At 35.5% G+C, this 20,266-nt stretch overlaps 1 protein-coding gene across 9 annotated transcripts in view; it reads left to right on the top strand.

Annotated features, from left to right (window-relative positions):
* The window catches only part of PLEKHA7 (pleckstrin homology domain containing A7), a 157,313-nt gene extending 137,644 nt beyond the window's left edge, over nt 1–19,669 (top strand). For 5 of the 9 annotated variants that reach the window (XM_088146009.1, XM_088146003.1, XM_088146007.1 and 2 more), the window contains 4 exons: nt 9,948–10,100; nt 12,437–12,570; nt 13,285–13,424; nt 14,893–15,994. In XM_088146009.1, the coding sequence (XP_088002135.1) occupies nt 9,948–10,100; nt 12,437–12,570; nt 13,285–13,424; nt 14,893–14,984 (519 nt within the window). In that variant the 3' untranslated portion in view covers nt 14,985–15,994. The other 4 variants (XM_088146002.1, XM_088146010.1, XR_015797091.1 and 1 more) reach the window with 3 other exon arrangements.
* Nucleotides 19,670–20,266: the final 597 nt, after the last annotated feature.

The raw sequence follows: 20,266 nt of genomic DNA, 5'->3' as shown, positions 1-20,266 counted from the left end.
CTTATAATTATTTCTAATGCAAACATTTCATAACATTTTAACAGTTGAAACAATGTAACATTTTCATACCATATTGGTCTTCATTCTTGCTGTAAAAATAAAAATAGCACAGCCCAGGAAAAAAAACAAATCCTCATTTATCCAAAGGGCTCCAGTGCACAAAAAGTAATGTTTGAAAGCACAATTTACAGCATGACAATAACTTAACAGCCAAAATGGTAAAAATGAAATATGTAATTAGATTGCACAATTTGTAACATTACATAAATTGTATGTGTAAATCTACTTTTAATACAGTGCACTGATATTTTTTTAAAAGATCAATTTTTAAATGTAGTATGACATTAAAATATTGAGCAGAATATTTGGATTGTCATTTAATTTTGATGTAAAGGACTCCGTATCAACACCAATAAAATTGCTTCCCAATACTGAATTCATGTATTTCTTCTAATATAACATGTAGAATTAATATTGCTTTATATTATGTTTATGGATGCAATCAGGCCTGGCTTGAATATTGAGTAGACATCTGGTTACAGTGTGCTTTAACTGTGAAGATGATTGAACTTTTCCCCAGAAACTCTTCCTTTTTAAAGTCTGCAATTTTTATTTGTCCAGTTGCCTTCGAATTAAGCAAATGCTTCTATTCCTAACAAATACAAATATAGGTATGTTTTGAGTGAAAAACCAAGAGCTTGTGCATGAATAATATATTTTTCTCCAAAACAATTTAGACTGGATCCACAAGGTAGCTTTTGTGCAAACAGAAGGGTTCCTTGACTGATACTTAAGGGAGGTTGTGGCTGGAGTAAGTGGGAGAAGGTAAGCTCCACTGGGTCTCCTGCATTGTTCTAGAAGGAATCTCAGTACTGTAAATGTGGGCTACATGAGAAAGGAGGAAACAGTCAAAATCAATTCCCCCTTTTTCATCCAGTGGGAAAATCCTGAGTGGAATTCTGTTCTTGGATATTCATGATACAGAGTGTGTTGAATCAAAAAGTTGGGGGGGAAAGGTCTTCTACTGTGCAAATGAAAGCTTATGCAGTAACACATTTTTATGTGATCAGTGAAACAATAATATTAATGCCATTCGAGTGCTATGCCTTCATGACAAGTGGGGCAGGATGTCCAAGTAGATAGGATATTGTTGTCTGGCTTTACAAGATATATGTTATTGAATGAGAGTGTAAATGATCCAGTTGTAACAGACTGTGATCCCAAGAGCTATTATGCGTTTTCTAACCCATGCAGACATGAGACTACGCTTTCTTTTGCTTTGGAACAAAGGCCTATTTGTTGTATCACAAACATATTCTGAAACTTACCTATTTCAGAAGTTATCATGATAGAAGATTTGTTTGAACAACCCAATGCCCGGAGGTCCAGCTCCATAGGGGATGTTTTCTGTAGCCTTTGGATTGAAATAATGCAGCTGAGGAGGAAAATACATTTAACACATTTGCAAATTTATATGTCAAAAATCCCTCATATTTCATTCAGGCTGTCCTTTATTTTATAGTAAAAGATACCTTTGAAATACTTGTAAATAAATGAAATACTTTATTTCTGTATGAATGTTGTATAGTTAGCATATCTTAGTTGGAGAATGGCTTTATAGGACACCTGAAACTTAGATTATTCTAATAAAAAAATGTACAGTAATATAAAATTGGAAGTAATCAACACATTTCATGTATATTTGTTATTTATGGTAATTCTGAAATTAATTCCTTTCTGTCATATTTTGAAGCTATTCAGTGGTTCTGTAAACAATTGTAAATTTGTCAGTTTACATTGTGCTAAAGTTCTACCCTTCTTGAAAAAGCTAAAATGTATTTCTAGCATGGAGTGCTTGTAAATAGTAAGAAATGTAAAACATAGTGACAGACATATATTATTTAATTTTAGCAGATAGTTTTCTAAACTACATAATATATGAAGCAAAACTACAATCCAAAATGCCAGTTTGAAATGTTGATGTGCTTCATAATTTTTATAAGAAGTTTAATAGAATAACAGCAGAATCTTTTCCCTAGATGGTTGGCTTGCAGGAGTTAAACACTTTCTACAACCAGCAGTTATTTAATTAGTCCTTTTTAAATGAGTCCTTGCAAGAAAGCTCTTACTTCCCAGTTCTAACTGGAAAATTTGCCCTTTCAGCTTCATTAGGACTTAGTTTCAGCTAAGTTTGTTTTGTTGCATGGAGGAAGCTAAGTCTAGGAGTTTTGTTGTTTGGAGCCTCTTGATTCATTCCCTTCAGTCATAGGAAACTGGCTCCTTTTTTCCCTTCTGATCACACCTTATTAATCCTCAGGATGACATACTCCCTTTTTATTATTTAATGTGTTTAGTGATTTAAGACTTTTCTTTCAAATGTTTCTTTTTAATGATGTGATTTTGCGTGTCTGCTATCATCTTTTGTTGCAGCACTTAAAAATGACATCTAGCCATGACTGACAAAGGGGTACAGTTTGCTTTTACAGTGATTGGTAAGATGTCATCCCAGAAGTATGTTATGTGAACAGGCCAATCCATCCTTAAAAGGAGGTGTAGGGACGAAGTGTTTCAGTGCTTTCTGTGAACTCATATGTGGTCTAATAAACACATATGCAAACCTAAACAAAACAAAATCTTAAAAGGATATTCCACAGCATTTCTTTACCATTTTTTTACTTGTTCCACGATTCTCAGCCATTTAGGTAAGCTAGCTTGTTCTTAGAGTAAGTATACAAAGCTTCAAGTTTCTTCTCCCAATTCTTCAGGTTCCCTCCAAAAAATTGTGAGCAGGTCCAGGACAAAAAGGAAACATAATATTTATTTATTTATTTATGTATTTATTTATGTATTTATTTATTTATTTATTGAGAGATATTTTAAGATAGGTAAAAGATAAACATGAAAATATATAAAGAAAAATTAAGAAATAGAAAAAAGATTTAAAAAAAAGTGCAGGAAACAGTACAGATAGAAAAAAAAGATGTATGAAGTAGTGACTTCCGATCTTCTTTACAGCAGTTACAAATTTATGATCCCTCCTCTCTCTTTACAATTACATTACATGCTTCCCTTCTTCCCATATTCAACCCTTTTTAATCAGCAAATCCATAAATCACCAATTCATTTTTTTCCATTTTCAGCAAGAAGTCCATAAGAGATTTGCAGTCTTTTATAAAAGTACTTATTGTTCTATCCCTGATCAAACAGGTCAATTTTGCCATTTCTGCAAGTTCCATCATCTTCACAATCCACTCCCCCATTGTCAATGTTTTGGTGTTTTTCCATCTCTGTGCATATAGTAATTTCGCTTTTTTATCAATTATTTAACCTGTATTTACTATTTTTATAAATAACAAGATGGTGAATATACCTAATACTCCTTCCTCCTCCTATTTTCCCCACAACAACAACCCTGTGAGGTGAGTTGGGCTGAGAGAGAGTGACTGGCCCAAAGTTACCCAGCCAGCTTTCATGCCTAAGAACTTAGTCTCCTGGTTTCTAGCTTGGTGCCTTAACCACTAAGTCCACCATGCATGGTAAAATGCCCCTTCATGTTTTTCACATTTCCAACATTGATTAGAAGTACCCTCATACATATTAGATAATTTCTCTGCTGTCATATACCAACAGTACATCATTTTTTTAAAGTTCTCTCTTAAATTATAACACAATGTGAATTTCAGTCCTTTTAGCCACATTCTCTCCCATTGGTCCATGTGTATATCATAACCAAAATTCTTAGACCGTTTTTTAATGCATTCTTTAACTTCTTCTTCTGTTTCAAATCTCAACAGAAGTTTATACATTTTAGCAATCACATGCTCATCATTTGTATATAATCTAAAAATCAAATTTCATCTTATGTTCAGTTCCAGTTACTTTTTTATCTATATTAAATCTCTATCTTAATTGTGCATATGAAAACTATTGAAAACAATATCCCTCTGCAGTCAATTGTTCTCTTGACTTCATCTTAAGTTTTCCATGTTTGTGTGCTAACAAATCTTGATATGTTAAGCATTCTCTTTGCCTGCTATTTCTTTTTTGAAAATGCTTCTTGTGCTGAAACCATTAAAGGCATTTTCAGGCGCAGCCTGGGTTTATATCTATTCCATATTCTTAATATGACACTTCTAACATATTGGTTTTTAAAATCTGCATTAACTGTATTGTACCATAAAAAGCCATGCCATCCAAACCTCAGGTTGTATCATTCTCTTATTTCTCAACAGCACTGACTCTTTCATCCAATCCAAACAGCAGGCTGCAAAATACAATCAGGCAGTCATAGTCATTCTCTTTCCTTTGCAGCTTGAAGCATTTTATATTTAACCCTTGGTTTCTTCCCTTGCCATATGAACCTAAATATATCTTTTCACCGTTGCTTGAAAGGTGCATCAGTTGTCAAAACAGGTACTGTTTGAAATAAAAACATCATTCTAGGTAATGCATTCATTTTTACCATAGAATTCTTCCCAGTGATAACCATACCTTTTCCCATCTTAACATATCTTTCTTAATTTCATTCCATGCCTTAACATAATTATTTTGAAATAACATACAATTCATATTAGTCATAGTAATACCCAGGTATTTTACTTTTTTCTCAATCTGAAAACCAGATTCTGCAATCAATTCTTTTTGATCTTCCACCCTCATATTTTTTTTTAACATCTTTGTTTTCTCATTGTTAATTTAACTCCAGCTAATATACCAAATTCCTTTAATTTTTCCATTAATATTTCTATTCGTTCCATGAGATTTTCCAGAATTAAAACCAAGTTGTCAGCAAATGCCCTTAGTTTGTATGCTTCCTTTTTAAAATTTACCCCAGTTATTCTCCCATCATGTTTTATGTCTCTCTTCAAAACTTTGAGGGCCAGAATGAATAACAACAGTGAAAGTGGGCATCCTTGCCATGTTCCTTTCTGTATTCCACAAGGTTTGATCAATCCCCCATTAACTATAATTTGTGCCATTTGTGAACTATATAACAATTTCACCCAGTGATAAAATTTTCCCCAGTCCATATCTTCCAGAATTTTGAACAGAAAAGTCCAGTTCAAATTATCAAATGCTTTCTCCACATCCAGGAACATCAGTGCAGCTTATTTTTCATCATGCTGCTCCAGATATTCTAATATATTAATAATATCTGTAATGTTATCTTTTAGTTGCCTTTTAGGCAAAAAGCCACATTCACCTTCATGGATAACGCCTTGCAAGGCATTTTTCATCCTTTCAGCTAAAATAATTGTAAATATTTTATCATCAATATTCAGTAAAGATATTGGTTGGTAATTTTTTGGTAAGGTCGGGTCTTGCCCTTCTTTAGGAATTAGTGCTGTGTTTGCACATGTCCAACTGTCTGGTATCCTTCCATTATCTAGAATAGAATTTATCTTTTTTTTTTCAATTAATTTTCATCGAGATTTTTTACAGAGTAAAAACAATACAAATTTAAAGAAAAAGAAAAGTGATAAGTAAATAAGTAAGAAAAAGATGGGAAAAGGAAGAAAAAGAAAAAAGAGAGAGATAAAGAAGTGGCTTCCAATCTTCTTTACAGCAGTTATAGATGCGTTTATATTTTATCCTCTCTATATATAGTTACATCATGGCTCCCTTCTTTCTATATTCTACAGTTTCTAATCATCAAACCCATACACTGCAAGTTCATTTCTTTTCTGTTTTCAGCAAAAATCCCATAAAGGGTTTCCATTTGTTCTACTGACAAATGTAGTTACTTTTTTCCCCCTAATAAAGCAAGTCAATTTTGCCATCTCTGCAAGTTCTATCATCTTCACCAACCATTCCTCCATTGTGGGTAATAGAATTCATAATTTTCTGAAGGGGTTCTAAAAGTTCATCTTCCAAATGTTTATAGTAGGAGGCTGGCAGTCCACCTGGGCCAGGAGCTTTCCCTATTTTCATCTTTTTTATAGCCTCACAGATTTCACTTATTATTACAGGTCCATTCACCATCTGTTTTTGTTCACACCTTATCTTTGGTTAAAAAAAAAATCTTTAAGTATTCATCCACTTTTGCTGGAGAGATTTCTTTTCCTTTATGTAATTTTGTATAGTACTGATGGAACGGTCTTTGCATACTTGCATTGTCTGTTACTGTAGTTTTCCCATTTTGAATTTTAATCATTTTCTTCTCACTTTCCTTTCTCATTTTATATGCCAACCACTTCCCTGGCTTATTTGCTGTCTCAAAATTCTTTTGTTTTGCAAAATTCATTTTTATTTCCACTTCTCTTATCATTAACACAGAAAGCTGGTGTTGTAAAAGTTTAATTTGCTGTGAGACATTTTTCCTTCCTGGAGATCTCCTTACTTCCTCCTCTTTCATCTTTATCTCCATTAAAATCTTTCACTTCTTCTCTTGTCTTTGTCTTTTCAATTTGGTGTTTTGCTGTATAAATTGCACTCTCATAAAGGCTGTACTGGTATCCCATTTGTTGTTGTTTAGTCGTTAAGTCGTGTCCGACTCTTCGTGACCCCATGAACCATATTGCGCCAGGCCTTCCTGTCCTTCACTGCCTCCCTGAGTTTGCTCAGTTTCATGCTCATTGCTTCAGTGATGCTATCTAACCATCTCATCCTCTGCCGTCCTCTTCTCCTTTTGCCTTCAATCTTTCCCAGCATCAGGGTCTTCTCCAAAGAGATCTCTCTTCGCATTAGGTGACCAAAATATCTGAGCTTGAGCTTCATTATCGATCCTTCCAGTGAGCAGTCAGGGTTGATTTCCTTTAAGATTGACTGGTTTGACCTCCTAGCAGTCCAGGGGACTCTCAAGAGTCTTCTCCAGCACCACAGTTCAAAGGCATCCATTCTTTGGCGCTCGGCCTTTTTTATGGTCCAGCTCTCACAGCCATACATTACTACTGGAAAAACCATAGCTTTGACTATGCGGATCTTTGTCGGCAAGGTGACGTCTCTGCTTTTTAATATGCTATCTAGGCTTGCCATAGCTTTCCTCCCAAGGAGCAAGCGTCTTTTAATTTCATGGCTGCAGTCTCCATCTGCGGTGATCTTGGAGCCCAAATAAATGAAGTCTGTTACTGCTTCCATTTCTACCCCTTCTTCTATCCCATACTGGCCTTATATCAGTGCCTTTATTGTTTTCAAAAAATTCTTTCAATTTCTTTTACTGTCCTCCAATATTTATTCCTTTTGTAGCAAAGTTTCATTTAGCCTCCATCTATAAGTTCTAACTCTCCTCTTATATGGTAAAGTCACTGGGTTATGGTCTGAAAATGTCTTTGGCAATATCTCCACTTTGTTAACACATGTAACAAGATTTTTAGACAAAACATATTTATTCTTGAGAAAGATCTGTGTCTTTCAGGGAGGTAAGTATATTCTTTAGAGTCACCATTTTTATGTCTCCATGTACCTATAAGTTCAAATTTACCCATTCTGAAAAATATTTTTGGTAATTTGCCTTGCATTGTTTTAATTCCTTTCACAGAGGTTCTATCTTTTTGTGGGCAAACTACTCCATTCCAATCTCTCAATAAACACCGATTTTCATAGGGCAAGTCTATCAGTTTTTCCATAAGTCCTTTAAATGTTGTGACTTTGTTATCGTTTGGGGCATATATTCCCGGTATCATAATCTTGGTATCATTCAAATTAATTTCAACTCCCACATATCTACCGTAATCATAAATATCAATATCAGTTTTGGTCATACTTCTGGGTTTATATACAAAACAACTCCATTCTTCTAACTTGTCCCTGCTGAGATAAATTCTTGTCCCAAATTTGTATAAATCAAATATGTTTATCCTTTTTTCTTATATGTGCTTCCTATAAACAAATCAATCTTGTTTTAACTTTTTCAAATAGTGAAATACTTTTTTTTTTGTAGAGCATTTGCCCCATTTATATTCCATGTTAGGCATTTAAAATCCAAATTTATGTTGTGATCTTAGAAAAGTCTATACGTGTAGCGCCCAATGTAGTAGTCTCTTCCTCAGTCTCTTGCTGTATTTGCTCTATAGCTCCTTTCTTTTGACCCACTTGCGTCTCTCCAATTCTTCTTTAAACCTTTCAAGAAAATCTCTTGGCTTTTGGATTGAGTTAAGTCAAAACCTCTGCTCCTTAAAAATTAAAATCACTTCTTCCCATTTGTCCCAATGGAATGGTATCTTTTTCTGTTTAAGTTTGTCAGTCAGGAAGGTATATTCTTTTCTCTCACATAGTATTCTGATAAGTATTTCTTTGACAGAAGTACATCTGAATTATTAATCTTTAGCTTGGTATTAAAATGTTATAGAACTTGGTCTCTTGTCTTCTTCCTGACAAAGTGCACAAGTATATTTCTTGATACATTTTTTAGCTTTGCATATCTTGTATTAATTCTGTACAACTTGCCTACTTCTGCATCCATATCTTCATCCCACTCCAAAAATTTTTGTTATGGATTCAGTGACCCTCTCCCTAGTATCTTCACAAATCTCAAGCAGAATTCCAGTAGTGCCACATTATCTAGATTTTTTTTCATCTCTGTTTATTATTTATGTCTTATTTTCTAAAATTGCTATTTTTTCCTTAATTTGTTAACCTCTCCACTCATTTGTATTACAGACTCTTCAATTTTTTTATTCATCTTTTCTTCCATATTTGCGAACCTCTCTTAACAGATTCAGTCATTGATGCTGTCACATTCTTCCCCATTTCTTCAAACATCCTTTGTAAAATCTCTGGCATAATCCTCTGTTCTCTTATTTGCTTTGTTAATGATCCTCTCCTCCCACCTGTGATTTTCACTGCTTTCTTGGTAGTAGCCATTTCTCTCTTTTAATTTATAATCCAGAAAGGAAAAGTAAAAAGTAAAAGAGAGGCTCCCCCCCCTTGTCTGTGTCCTTAACCCTTTAGTCCCATTCAGCACCCCGTAGTTCTATGGTCACATGATTTTTCACAATTTTCCCTTATCTGTTTGTTTAACAAAGCCAGCCAATCAACCCTCTTAGGAAATTTAAAGAGTCCTTATTCCCATGGAGGTATGTATTATTTATTTAATTAATTCAAAAGTACTTTAAAATAAACAATATTCCAAATTTGGCTGTCCCCTTAATCTGTTTTAAACTTTCATAGTTCAAACTCTTGGCAAGCTTTTTGCTTTCAGTTGTTTTTAAATCCTTATCATTGTTTCTTCACTTTTTACTTTAATCTTGCCCTGGGTCGAAGGAACACTTACCAGGTGGTTTAGTTACTCTGTTTCTTGAAAGATCTCTGTAACTTTTAAAATTTTTATAATCCTAACGTGCAGTAGAAAGTGGAGTCTTGAGCAAATCCAGTGTCCTTAAAGCTCTGCTGGCCTGGGCTCACTGCCCAGCCGCCAATCTCCACCTCAGCAGCATCTCTGATGTTCAGAAATGTGTGTGTTTGTCATTTTCTCCACCCGGAAGTCTCAAAGCAAAAAAATGATTTCATTTTGTTTATGTTTAACTGCAATTAAATGTAGTTACTTCCTGTTTCATTCACTTAAAGAATTACAATGTGATAATAACTTTTGGAGATCTTGGGGCTGCATCTAACCCAAAGTTTTCAAGAACTGTGGGTTGTGTGCCTCTCACAGGCAAAATAGATGCCTATTTCCCTTATCAGATATCAGATTTGGGAAGAGCTTTCCCCAAGGAATACTCCAATGGAATATAGATAAATCTAGTTCTTTCTGATTCCTAACATGTAAAGTCAGACTCTAACTCCAATCTGCTATCAGTTTTGACCTGACATTAGATTAATCCCTGCTGGTTGGAAAGGTTGCAGCCTTCATCAGGGCAGCCATCAAGTGAGAATCCAGGAAGAAATATTACACTAGCCCTTGGTTTCCATTCTAGTTACTCAGAGGTTGAGGTAATGAGAGGCAACGCTTGCTGATAATTTATTACTCATAATGTTCAAACATGTCATTGTTTCCTGTCTGTTACTAGTGGAAGCGGGAGCAAGAATTTGACTTGCAGTTATTGGAAAGAGCAGTATGTACAGAACAAAAAATGGGCAATAATTGGTTAAAAATCGAGCCTGTTGCAGTAACAGAGACAGATCTAGAGCCTGAAGATTATAACTTGGATATTAGCAAAGAGGTAAGGCTAGTTGTTGGTATTTTATATAAAGTCTTATATTCACTATTTTCCAAGCTTTACATACTAATTTTCTCTCCGTTTGTGTTCTTTAATGTTAATCAACACCTTTCAACAAGGTTACACTTTAAGCAAAGTAGGAGAGTTTCCTGAGGCATGTATAGGGCCCTTTTCTGTTTGGTATGTGTCTAGTGGCATAAAAGCTATGTTAGGAAAGTGACTAAAAAGTTTGAATCTACAGAGGAGGAATGCATGGTTTTAGAGACAATTGGCCCATGCATCTTGTAGAGTTAATAGGATTTCACAGCTTTCATCAGGACACAAACAGCATCATGCCCTTTGGGTGTCATTCCCTTGTGCAGAAAAGGATGTGGATTATATCATGGCACCATGACACTGCTTGCATCATTCTGACCCTTCTTGCCTCCCCTGTGGACACCACTGTTTATTACAATATTACAGCACTGATAAAATAGAGCAAATAGATTAAAAGTAAACACAAAAAGGCTATCAATCACAGCTTTTACCAAATGGTGATGTATAAAAGGTTGCACTGTTTTCTCCAGTAATGGGAAGAAACAGGCCCAAGTACTGTAGAACTCAACCAAAAGCAAGTTGCTCTCTGTTCATCAAGGTTCTTTGCAGGCTCCAGTGTTGTCTGTCAAAGGGGTAGCACCGCTCCTGAGGAAGCAGGTCTGCCACTTGCAGATCTTCCTAGATTCAGGGCTACTGCAGCAAGGGTAGCTGGAGGCTGTGGCCAACACTCCTTTGCCCAACTGGCTGGTGTGCCAGTTGCGGCTTTACCTGGAGGAGGAGAATCTCTCAGTGGTAATACTTGCTCTTTTTGTTTCCCAGATGGACAGCAGCAATGTGCTCTTCAGGGGGCTATCTTTAAAGACCACCTGGTACAAAATGCAGGGCCCACTTGCTAACTGGGATTAAATGCTAAGAGCACATTCTACATGTGCTTCAGACCCTGCACTGGTTGCCAGTAGGCTTCTGGGTATAATTTAAAATACTATAAAGCTGTGTATGACTTCATATCATGGTACATTCAGGATTGCACCCTCCAACCAGAATCGGCCTGTCCGATTTGAAAATCCCAGGAAAAGTTGCTTGTGATTCCCCACTTTCATGAAGTCAGGGGAGCTGAAGTCAAGAAGCATTTCTCCATTGTGGAACAACTTTACTGCAGACATTAGACTTGCCTCAACACAAACAACCTTTTGGAAAGGAGTTTTCTGGAGGCTTTTTAAATCTTATTATGAGATGATACCATCATATAATTTTTTGAGTCACTCAGGTTTAAGATCGAATCCTGATTGTTTTGATTATTATTTGTTTCTTGTTCCATGATTGTTTTACGCTCCATTTTTGCATACTGCTGAGAGTCTTAGAAATGGAAGGAAGGAAATCACAGGCAGAATATAATCAGATTTTTTAGGGTTCCCCCTCCCCCAACAATATATTTCGAAACCTACAGAGCCATCTTGTGGCCTAAAAGAAGAATATTTTATTTCACTGAAAGATCGAAGAATAGCAAAAGAACAAAAAATACCTTTCTGAATAAATGGCCAGATTAAGACAAATTAACAAAAAATCAAATAAAATAAAATGACTTCATTAATTCTAGATATGTTCGTTTGGGTTTGGGTTTTGTTCTCCAAATTAAGGTTGCATTATATCTGAGGTTTAATCTCTGAAGATTTCTTGAAAAGGTCTCTTGATAACAGGAAGTATGGGAAATTGTTTCTTAAATTGAATTCTCAAAGTCTATTCCTTATACAGTAATTACACCTAAGCATTTCCCTCAGGTTTTTCCCACTAGTATTGTTTCTGCATTCCTTAAAAAAAATGCATATCTGTGATAACATGAAGGCACAAGGGAAATCTGAATTTAGATATTATATACATTTTTCCTTTTAGTGGATTTTAGCTAGAACCCTATATTTAGTACCAATACTTCACTTTTTGATAAATGTTATTCTGAAGAAACAAACAAACAATGTGGTATACTAATGACGTTACGCAGGTACACCTACTTCTGCATTTCCACATACACACGCCTTATATCTACTTCAGAGAGTTTTCCATTCTTCTAGAGCAGATATGAAGTATGAGCAGAGAAGAAATACCTGTTTCTCAAGAACCATCCTGTTGGTTGACAGGCACTCTTATATAACACGTTTCATAGGAACCTTGCAGTGAATGTACGGAAATATTAAAATGTTTGTTTCGCCCTTCTTTTTTCTCCCTTTTGTGTATTTGAATGTACAAATGTAATGTTTTGTATGCAGTATAGTAAATATCTATAATTATTTAAACTCCCCCATGCCCAGTTGTCAAAACCGGAAAAGGTTGCAATTCCAGAACGTTACGTTGAGATGGAGCCTGAAGACCCGCTCACTCCTGAAGAATTAGCAGCAAGACACCGTAAGGCAGAAAAAATAAGGCATATTCTTACCAAATCAAGGTAAGGCTCTGGGCATAATTCTCTTTGTAACATTAGGAATTATGAAAAGCCATATTATGTGCATATAAACAGCTCTATGCTTCAAGCCATCTTGTAGGAAGAGGCTACTAGAACAGTAAGTCTTGCTTGTTTATGTATGTTTTAAACATAGACCTGTAAAATACTGGGTCCCTGTCCACATTTTGCAGCTGGATGTTTCATCCAGGGAACCTTTTCTGGCTCTAGTCCAAATGGCTAACTGCTTCTTAGGGGCGTTCCGTTGCTGCAGATACCTGCTGGAGAGAGCATTGGGCTGTGACTTACCTGGGGTAGCCTTCCCAGCAAGGCCCTTTAGAAGCCATTCTACTTTTTACGGCACTTAAAATTTGTCTTAAGCTCCTCCGTGTTTCAGCTTTTTGCTGTGGTAATATTTTTTTGCTGCTGATGGTATGTATGTAGCTAGCTTACACATTTGTTGATTTTGATATTTTTCTGTTTGCTTATCTGTATTTTTAATACTCAGAGGGTATTCGTAATTGGTAATACACTAATTATGTAAATGCATTTTAAAAACGGAATTATTATACGTCCCCAGATTCCTAATTGCAGGATAATCCTGAAGTCTTTTTCTTTCCATGATGAGCATGTACTGGAAAGTGGTGGCGACAAAGAGTACCTCATGTGCCTAAGTGCAGCAGTATTTATTTTCTTCTTTTCTTTTCATGTTTACCCTAGTATGCACAACCTGCAGCCCCCAAGTCAGGACAAGTACAACTCTTCTAATTTAGATTCACAACTACATGAGCAAGAACGCATAATTACCATCTCATACGCACTGGCTTCTGAAGCCTCTCAGCGGAGCAAAGAGGTGGCAGGTATATTGCTCTTTTTATAAAGCGATGGCTGTGACAATGCATTGTCTTAGTTACACTGCTACCTAATGTGCGTTTATAGCTTTCTTCTGGGCTACTGTAGGCGCCAGGGCCAATCCTAAGACATGACTTTTTATGTTATGTTTAGACGTCCTAACTGGATGGCTTCCATTGTGGACCTGAACCGCTGGATTTGAATTTCAATGAATGTGTTGAACTAATCAGTAGTTAGTGCTGAGCATAGTTTTCTCCTATCTGAGTAGGAAAGATGATACTATGCCACACAAAATTTTCTGTACACCAAGTCTGCCATTGCTACATCATATATTAAGATTAAATGAACATTTTTAAAGTCCAAAAATTTAGAAAGATCTGCAGATGTCAATATGGTAGAGATTCCAATTTGAACAAAATATTAGGTAGAAGTTTGAAGACGGAATATTAGTCAGCAGTTTATTCCTCTTACTGCTCTGTGAACTGCTGTGCTTAGTGGATTGTCTTCATACTGAAGGCAATCCTTGGCTGAGTAGAGGGGTGCTTTACTTACCTCTGCCTTCAGTGGGGCTATTTCCAAAAGAATCAACAATGCATCGGAAGACAGTTACTTGAGTTCTCTTTGCCCTGAGACCTTTGTTTTATCATTATATCTTGCACAACATCTCATCTATTTTTCTGTTCACACATTCAGGCTTTTCAGTCAGAATGCTGAAAAACTCATAAAAATAAAACATTGAAATTTGACTGATTGCACTGTTCCAAGATTTAGAACTGGTCATTGGCTTGGACTTGGCAAATTATTTTTAAAAATTTAGTCACTTCAATCCTCCTAGAGCTTGATATGTTTAGCTTAAGTTTTTCATCTTGGAAACTAATGGTATATACAGAAATAGCAGGTGAAGTTGTCATTGCTAAATGGTGCTTCCTTTGTACTTTAATTTTTCAAAATGTTACTAATACAGTACAATATGTTCATTGTATATAGCAGGGCCAGTATTATCGATAGCCTGCCCAGTTGATTTTCTATTTTATTAATTGATTTCAATTGCAGTTTCAATTCTGTTGTGAGTTACAATACAAAATCACAAGTTGTCAACATTTATTTTATGATGTCATTAAATACTCTCTGATTCCTTTGATTTTTTTTAATATTATATTAAAAATTGGTTGTTGCAAAAGCCTTCTCAAAAAGTAAATCAGCACTTCAAATTAATATCCATGGCAGATTCTGGTTCATTGCTTCCTTTTTGAAGCAGGCACAACAAATAAAATAAAAATGGCTTGGTAGTTTTTCGTATTGTAGGACTATTCTGTACTATTTTCTTAGTACAGAAAGTACATGTCGATTTGTACTACAACTGGCCCTGCTATCTTGTAGTCAAGCCCATTAAGCTGTATATAGATATCTGTGTGTGAGAGAGAAAAACACGAAGTAGAATTGTGGTGCCTAATTCCTTTGTATGATCCCTTCTAGCTCCTCAATTGACTTACCCATCTAAAGCACCCTCACCTTCTGTACCTCAGCCACTCCCCTTAAGCAATGGATTTCACTACACATTTGTCTAAACACCTTGAAAGTAAGAACTAACTGCTCTTGCTGCCTGTTTTGCCATTAATGATGTGCTTTGCTATTGTTGGAGCTCTCTGTAAATGTAATGACTGCATGCAAACTTTAGTGACCTAAAGATTCTTTACTCCTTCAATTAAGAAAAATAAAAACTCTTACAAGGTACCTTTAAACTTACAGAAATTGTCAAGAACTGCTTTGAGATTGCAGGTGGTTTTGACTTCCCTATCATGATGTTATTTTAAGGTGAAATGCGTAGAGGCGGTTTTGCGGTAGCAGTACCCGCCTACTGAAGATTACTCCATAAAAATGGGAATTGCCGCAAGCCATCTCTCATGGAAACTGTAAAAACCTAAAATATTAAATAACATTTAACTAAATATTACATATGTCAATATGTAAAATAAATGTTAAATAATACAATAGATATTATACTTGATAGCAGAAATAAGAGCCTTCATTTCCCTCTCGTAAGTCATAAACTGAAGAATAGTTATGGCAATCATACTCACAGAAACAAATCCTGCCACACTTGGGGGGGGGGGTTGCCCTGACAGTGAACCAAGTTTGTACATAGTTTCATAAGGTTATTCTGTGTTTAAAATATATTGTCTTTTTTTTAAAAGAAAATGATGCTTATTCCCAAGTCAGTGTGTGTTTTGCATTAGAATATCGGATGCATATTGTGTTTTATTCATGATAATGCTATGATATAATTGAGTGAACTGCACATGCTTGGGAGATTTCTTTTTTGATTAAGATTGTTTTGTTTCTTGGGTTTTCCGGGGGAGCGTCTGTAACATATCAGGTATGTAAAAAAGTTGAAGAGGGGAAGCAGTGAACTTTACAACCAAGTAACAGTATGGTGATCTAATCTGCTTGCCCCATCCTAAGCCTCTTCTATTCACTGTCCAAAATATGCACTACTAGTTATTAATAGCTATTGAAAAATGCACACTTTTTAGTAAAGTTGTTTCAATGATATCTAACTGCATTCTGTTTTTCTTTATGCTAGCCAAAGCAGTAACTGAACAGTGATTCCTGGAATGTGCCAGTAACAATCATCTAATGAACAGATGCAACCAGGATGAAGGAAGAGGCAACCCCATGTTAGCCTTCTATCATAATTGTTCTCATTTGAACATGTTTTAGAAATAAATACAGAGAATGTTTGTACAAAAAAAAAAGAACAACTTTGTATAAGAAAAGAAACCAGATAAATTAACAGAACTTTTAATTTACTATATAAAATGTGTGCAGTGGCCATAATTCACCACGTGGTCAGGCGTATTCAGGTCCTGCTGATGTTCATCGATTTCACAGGTTTAGTGTGCTGGACTAAATGACAATGAATTTTTAGAAACAGAATATGTATTAGATTCGTTGTTAAACCCAAGGGCTGCATATGTTTAAAAGTTTGGGTGCATACTACGAAGATGCATATTATTTCCTTTGGATTTTTGTTTTTAGAAAGGAAATTTTTGAAAACCATTATACCATTACACAGATATACAGTGAGTTTTAATATATATTTTTAGAGTGGATAATGGCTTTGTAACCACTGTTTAACAATCAGATGCAATTTTATTGAAGCAATCAACATTTCAATCATTCTGGATCTCATACAAATACCAAACCCAGATATAAAACTTGCAAAAGATGGACCCATTTTAATAAATAAATTGTAAGCCTATTATAATTGTGAATAATTATAGACCTCTTTCCTGTGAATACGTGACGGCACTAATCTAACAACACTGTCCACCTGTTGTAAAAGCAAATCCATTTTTTTGTATCAACTTTGAGTCTGGGCAATGAAATATATAAGATGCAGTCCAGTCCCTATTCCAATGTAAATGCAACTGGTATGCAATTTCTCCTCTAGCACTTTTCCCGTTTGTTAGAGCGGGAGCCTAAGATACATATGTCTGGATCTGTTACTCAAGCTTCACACGTTCATCACATTTGTCACATGGAGGACATAAGTTACGCACAAAATCTCATTTTTTGGAAAAAAGGACTGCAGTGTCCATCTCTGTGCATGTTCAGAAGAAGGCTGTTCTTTATCGATCCCTCTAGGAAGTGCTCTATCTAAGGGTCCTGCATCCAAAGCGGGGTTAGATCACCCACTTTAAAATGAAATATTTAAAGTGACCAATACAACGATTGATTTATCATTTTACTCAAATATGTATTTTCTTTATAATCAGTGTTTGCAGCAGCAGCAAAAAATGATTTATTGTCCACTATTTATAATTTACTATGCTGATTGAGCTCTTGGCCCAGACTGCTAAAATTTGAAGTACAATATCTCTTCTTGGGCCCTGGGCAAAAAGCAGGCTAATAAAAGCAGCTAATGATTTTTTTTTTTAACTTGAAGGCTTGTGTGTGATATTCAAAATGTGGGCTGGCAGCTGTCTAGTATTTCGTTCATACTGACTGCAGAAGTGAGCCCCCACACACAAGCACTAAATTGTCAATGAATTGCAGCTTTCTATTACAGTATTCTATTATACTAAATATATATTTAAAAAATCCTAATCATTTGGAATATTTATGATTTAAGCCAAGGTGGGCTCACATTTGGGTTGGAGACAAGATTGGCCTCTGGAAGACTCTTTGGGCCTATGCTAAGTGATGGGGCAGTGACACACTCACCCTTTCCCCCATACATCTCACTCTTAAGGGGGGAAGGATTTAATCCTGCTCCTCAACTGTGATCTGATGTGCTCTATTCCTGCCAGTAATATCAGCAGGCAAAAAGCAGCTTTACTAAGATTACTCTAGGGACATGAAAAAGTTTTAAACTCTTTCTTTCCTCCATTGCATTGTGGGGAAGATCACAGAGGGAGATGAGATAAAAGCCTCCCACCACTTTGTCATGGTAGAGAAACAGCTGCCAAATGCTAGAATATTTCCTTGCTGTTAACAATGCAAATTGAGTCGATTTGGGAGTGAAAGTTAATTTCACCCCTATATAGCAATCCTGGTGATAATAGGCCATACAAGAATTATTTTCCCCAACTACCTGTGGTCCAACACAGTCTGCGCGATGAGGTATGGATTGAAATTAGCGAGTTGGTGCAAATATGGATATTCACCACAAAATTACATTGTAGTTTTCTAGCAGCCACAGGTTGCCTATGTGTAATAGATGTTGTTGCCTTAAAACGGACCTATAACATCATTATTTCTACATGTAAGCCTCTGTCCTTGGACTATCTTTATGAGGAAAACTCCACACCACACCTAGCTGTGCTGTAAATGATGCAGAGATCCATACTGGTAGCTACTATCAATGTGCAATTGTTCAAAGTTTTAAATGGGGCAAAAGTAAAATTGGCGGAGTCTTTTATATAAAAGATGAAACATGTAGTTTTTCAACTGGTTGATACATTGTTTAGTATAATGCAAAAACTGACAGATTAAGTAAATTCCTAAAATCTACTGTGAAAAACCACATTTGTGTATGGAGAACAGAATTTCGCAGGTAGCAAAGTCTGTGTTCATGATTTTCCATACATCCTTATGATCATAGCCATTAATGGTATCCTTGAGTTTTAATGAGTTGTATCAATGTAGAGGGAGTGTAATATGTGAGGAATTACTGTGCGGAAAAAAATACCTCAGGATATCACTTCTGTGCTGGCTTCTCACAATAAGATTTGCAGAGCTGCATGTTGTCTTTGATTTGATTTTGTTCTTTGACAGGAGCACACGACGCAGCAAACTAATTTTGAGAGTTTGAAGTACTTTAAAAACCTCTTTGTGTTGTTGCCTTGCGGCTGCCATTCAATGAAAACATGTTTCCAGGAAAGTATTCACACGAACAAAACACTTTCTCTATTACAGACCATACCTATTATGTATTTATTTGTAGAAACGAGTCCCTAATTATTTGTTTCAGACTGGAGTGGAATTATTAAAACAAATGTGGAAAATTCAAATATCCAATAATAAATGGGCAAAGTTAATACTTTGAGAGGCATATACAGTTCCATCTGAGGAAGATGCTATTAAATTTAAACCAGGTCTGAATGAAGTAGTATTATCTTGTTTTGACACTTGTAAAAGTCAGTGAGTGTCGTCCAGGTTTATTTTGGACAAAATTCACCTATCCCAAGTGATAGCATAGATAGTTTTTTTTACAGCAAAATTGTCTCTCAAAGAAAAATTCATAAGAATGATAGTGTTAACTTTTCCCTTAGACTTATTATTTGCTTGTGTTGACATATTAACACAAGCAAATACAAGCCTGCATTGCTAATTCTCTCCCTTAAGATTGGTCAAGAAATGTAATTGGACATACTTATTCAAGCAGCTGAAAAATTACACAAAGAGAAACGTTCGTTTCTATTTTCCTTTCCTTCATTCATTCAAGAGATACAATTTCTACCTGACTTAGGTCTCTTATCAAATGGTAACTATGTTGAAAATTATTTTTTAAACTTGTATTCTATTTTGACTATATTTAGAAACTATTCTTGATAAATGTATTTAGAAAATACAATATATTTTAATTGAATACTGCCAGTGTCAAGCACGTAACATTTTGTCAAAATGATACTCTTTTTTCCTTTATTAAAATGTTGACATATTTTGCAAGAAAAATTTAATTTAAATGAAATGTAACAATTTGAAGACAAAATATATGTACATATTAAACTATTAACATTATACTTGATCTGCCTTTGGACTTCCATCCTTTGTTCCTCAGAGTTTGGCGCCAAATGAGTTGCATTTGTTTTTTACTGTCAAAATATTGTCCCTGGTTCTCAGATCCACAATGAATTACATCACAGTTTTTCTCTGCCTTCCTTCCATAGGACTTTACTCCACATCTCCTATAGCCGTAACATAGAACTTATGTAAGTTGCTGAGTTTCTTGGCAAATATGTCCAGCTGACAACTGATTCCTTATATTATAGACATTGCACTTCTTAATGGCAGTGTAATGTGACAGTATATTAAAACTTCTGAGTACAGTAAATCTGTCTTGGATGTAGCTTTTGCTTAATTTGTGCAAACATCAATTTATCTCAAGGGTTTTGGGTTAGGAAAAGTTCCACAGGATTCAGAAATATACACCAATGTTGTAACTATTTTTCTTATTAATCCTAACTCTCATCCTCCCAGCTGTTAGGCTGGGCCAGAAGAACAGAGTGTATTAAATGTTTCTGGTAAATGTTCACTACCATCCCCAATCTGAGTTTCCCCATTTGCAGGTACGTTCAGTAGTGTTTTCCTAGCTGAATATAACCTGGGTTCAGATTAAGGTGCA

Source organism: Python bivittatus, unplaced genomic scaffold (genome assembly GCF_059951505.1).
Source record: "Python bivittatus isolate LINGU-HERP-01145 unplaced genomic scaffold, Pbiv_v1 ctg000480_np1212, whole genome shotgun sequence".
NCBI lineage: Eukaryota > Metazoa > Chordata > Lepidosauria > Squamata > Pythonidae > Python > Python bivittatus.
The sequence above is the reverse complement of the archived record's forward strand: the minus strand, read 5'-3'. Positions and strand labels throughout refer to the sequence as shown.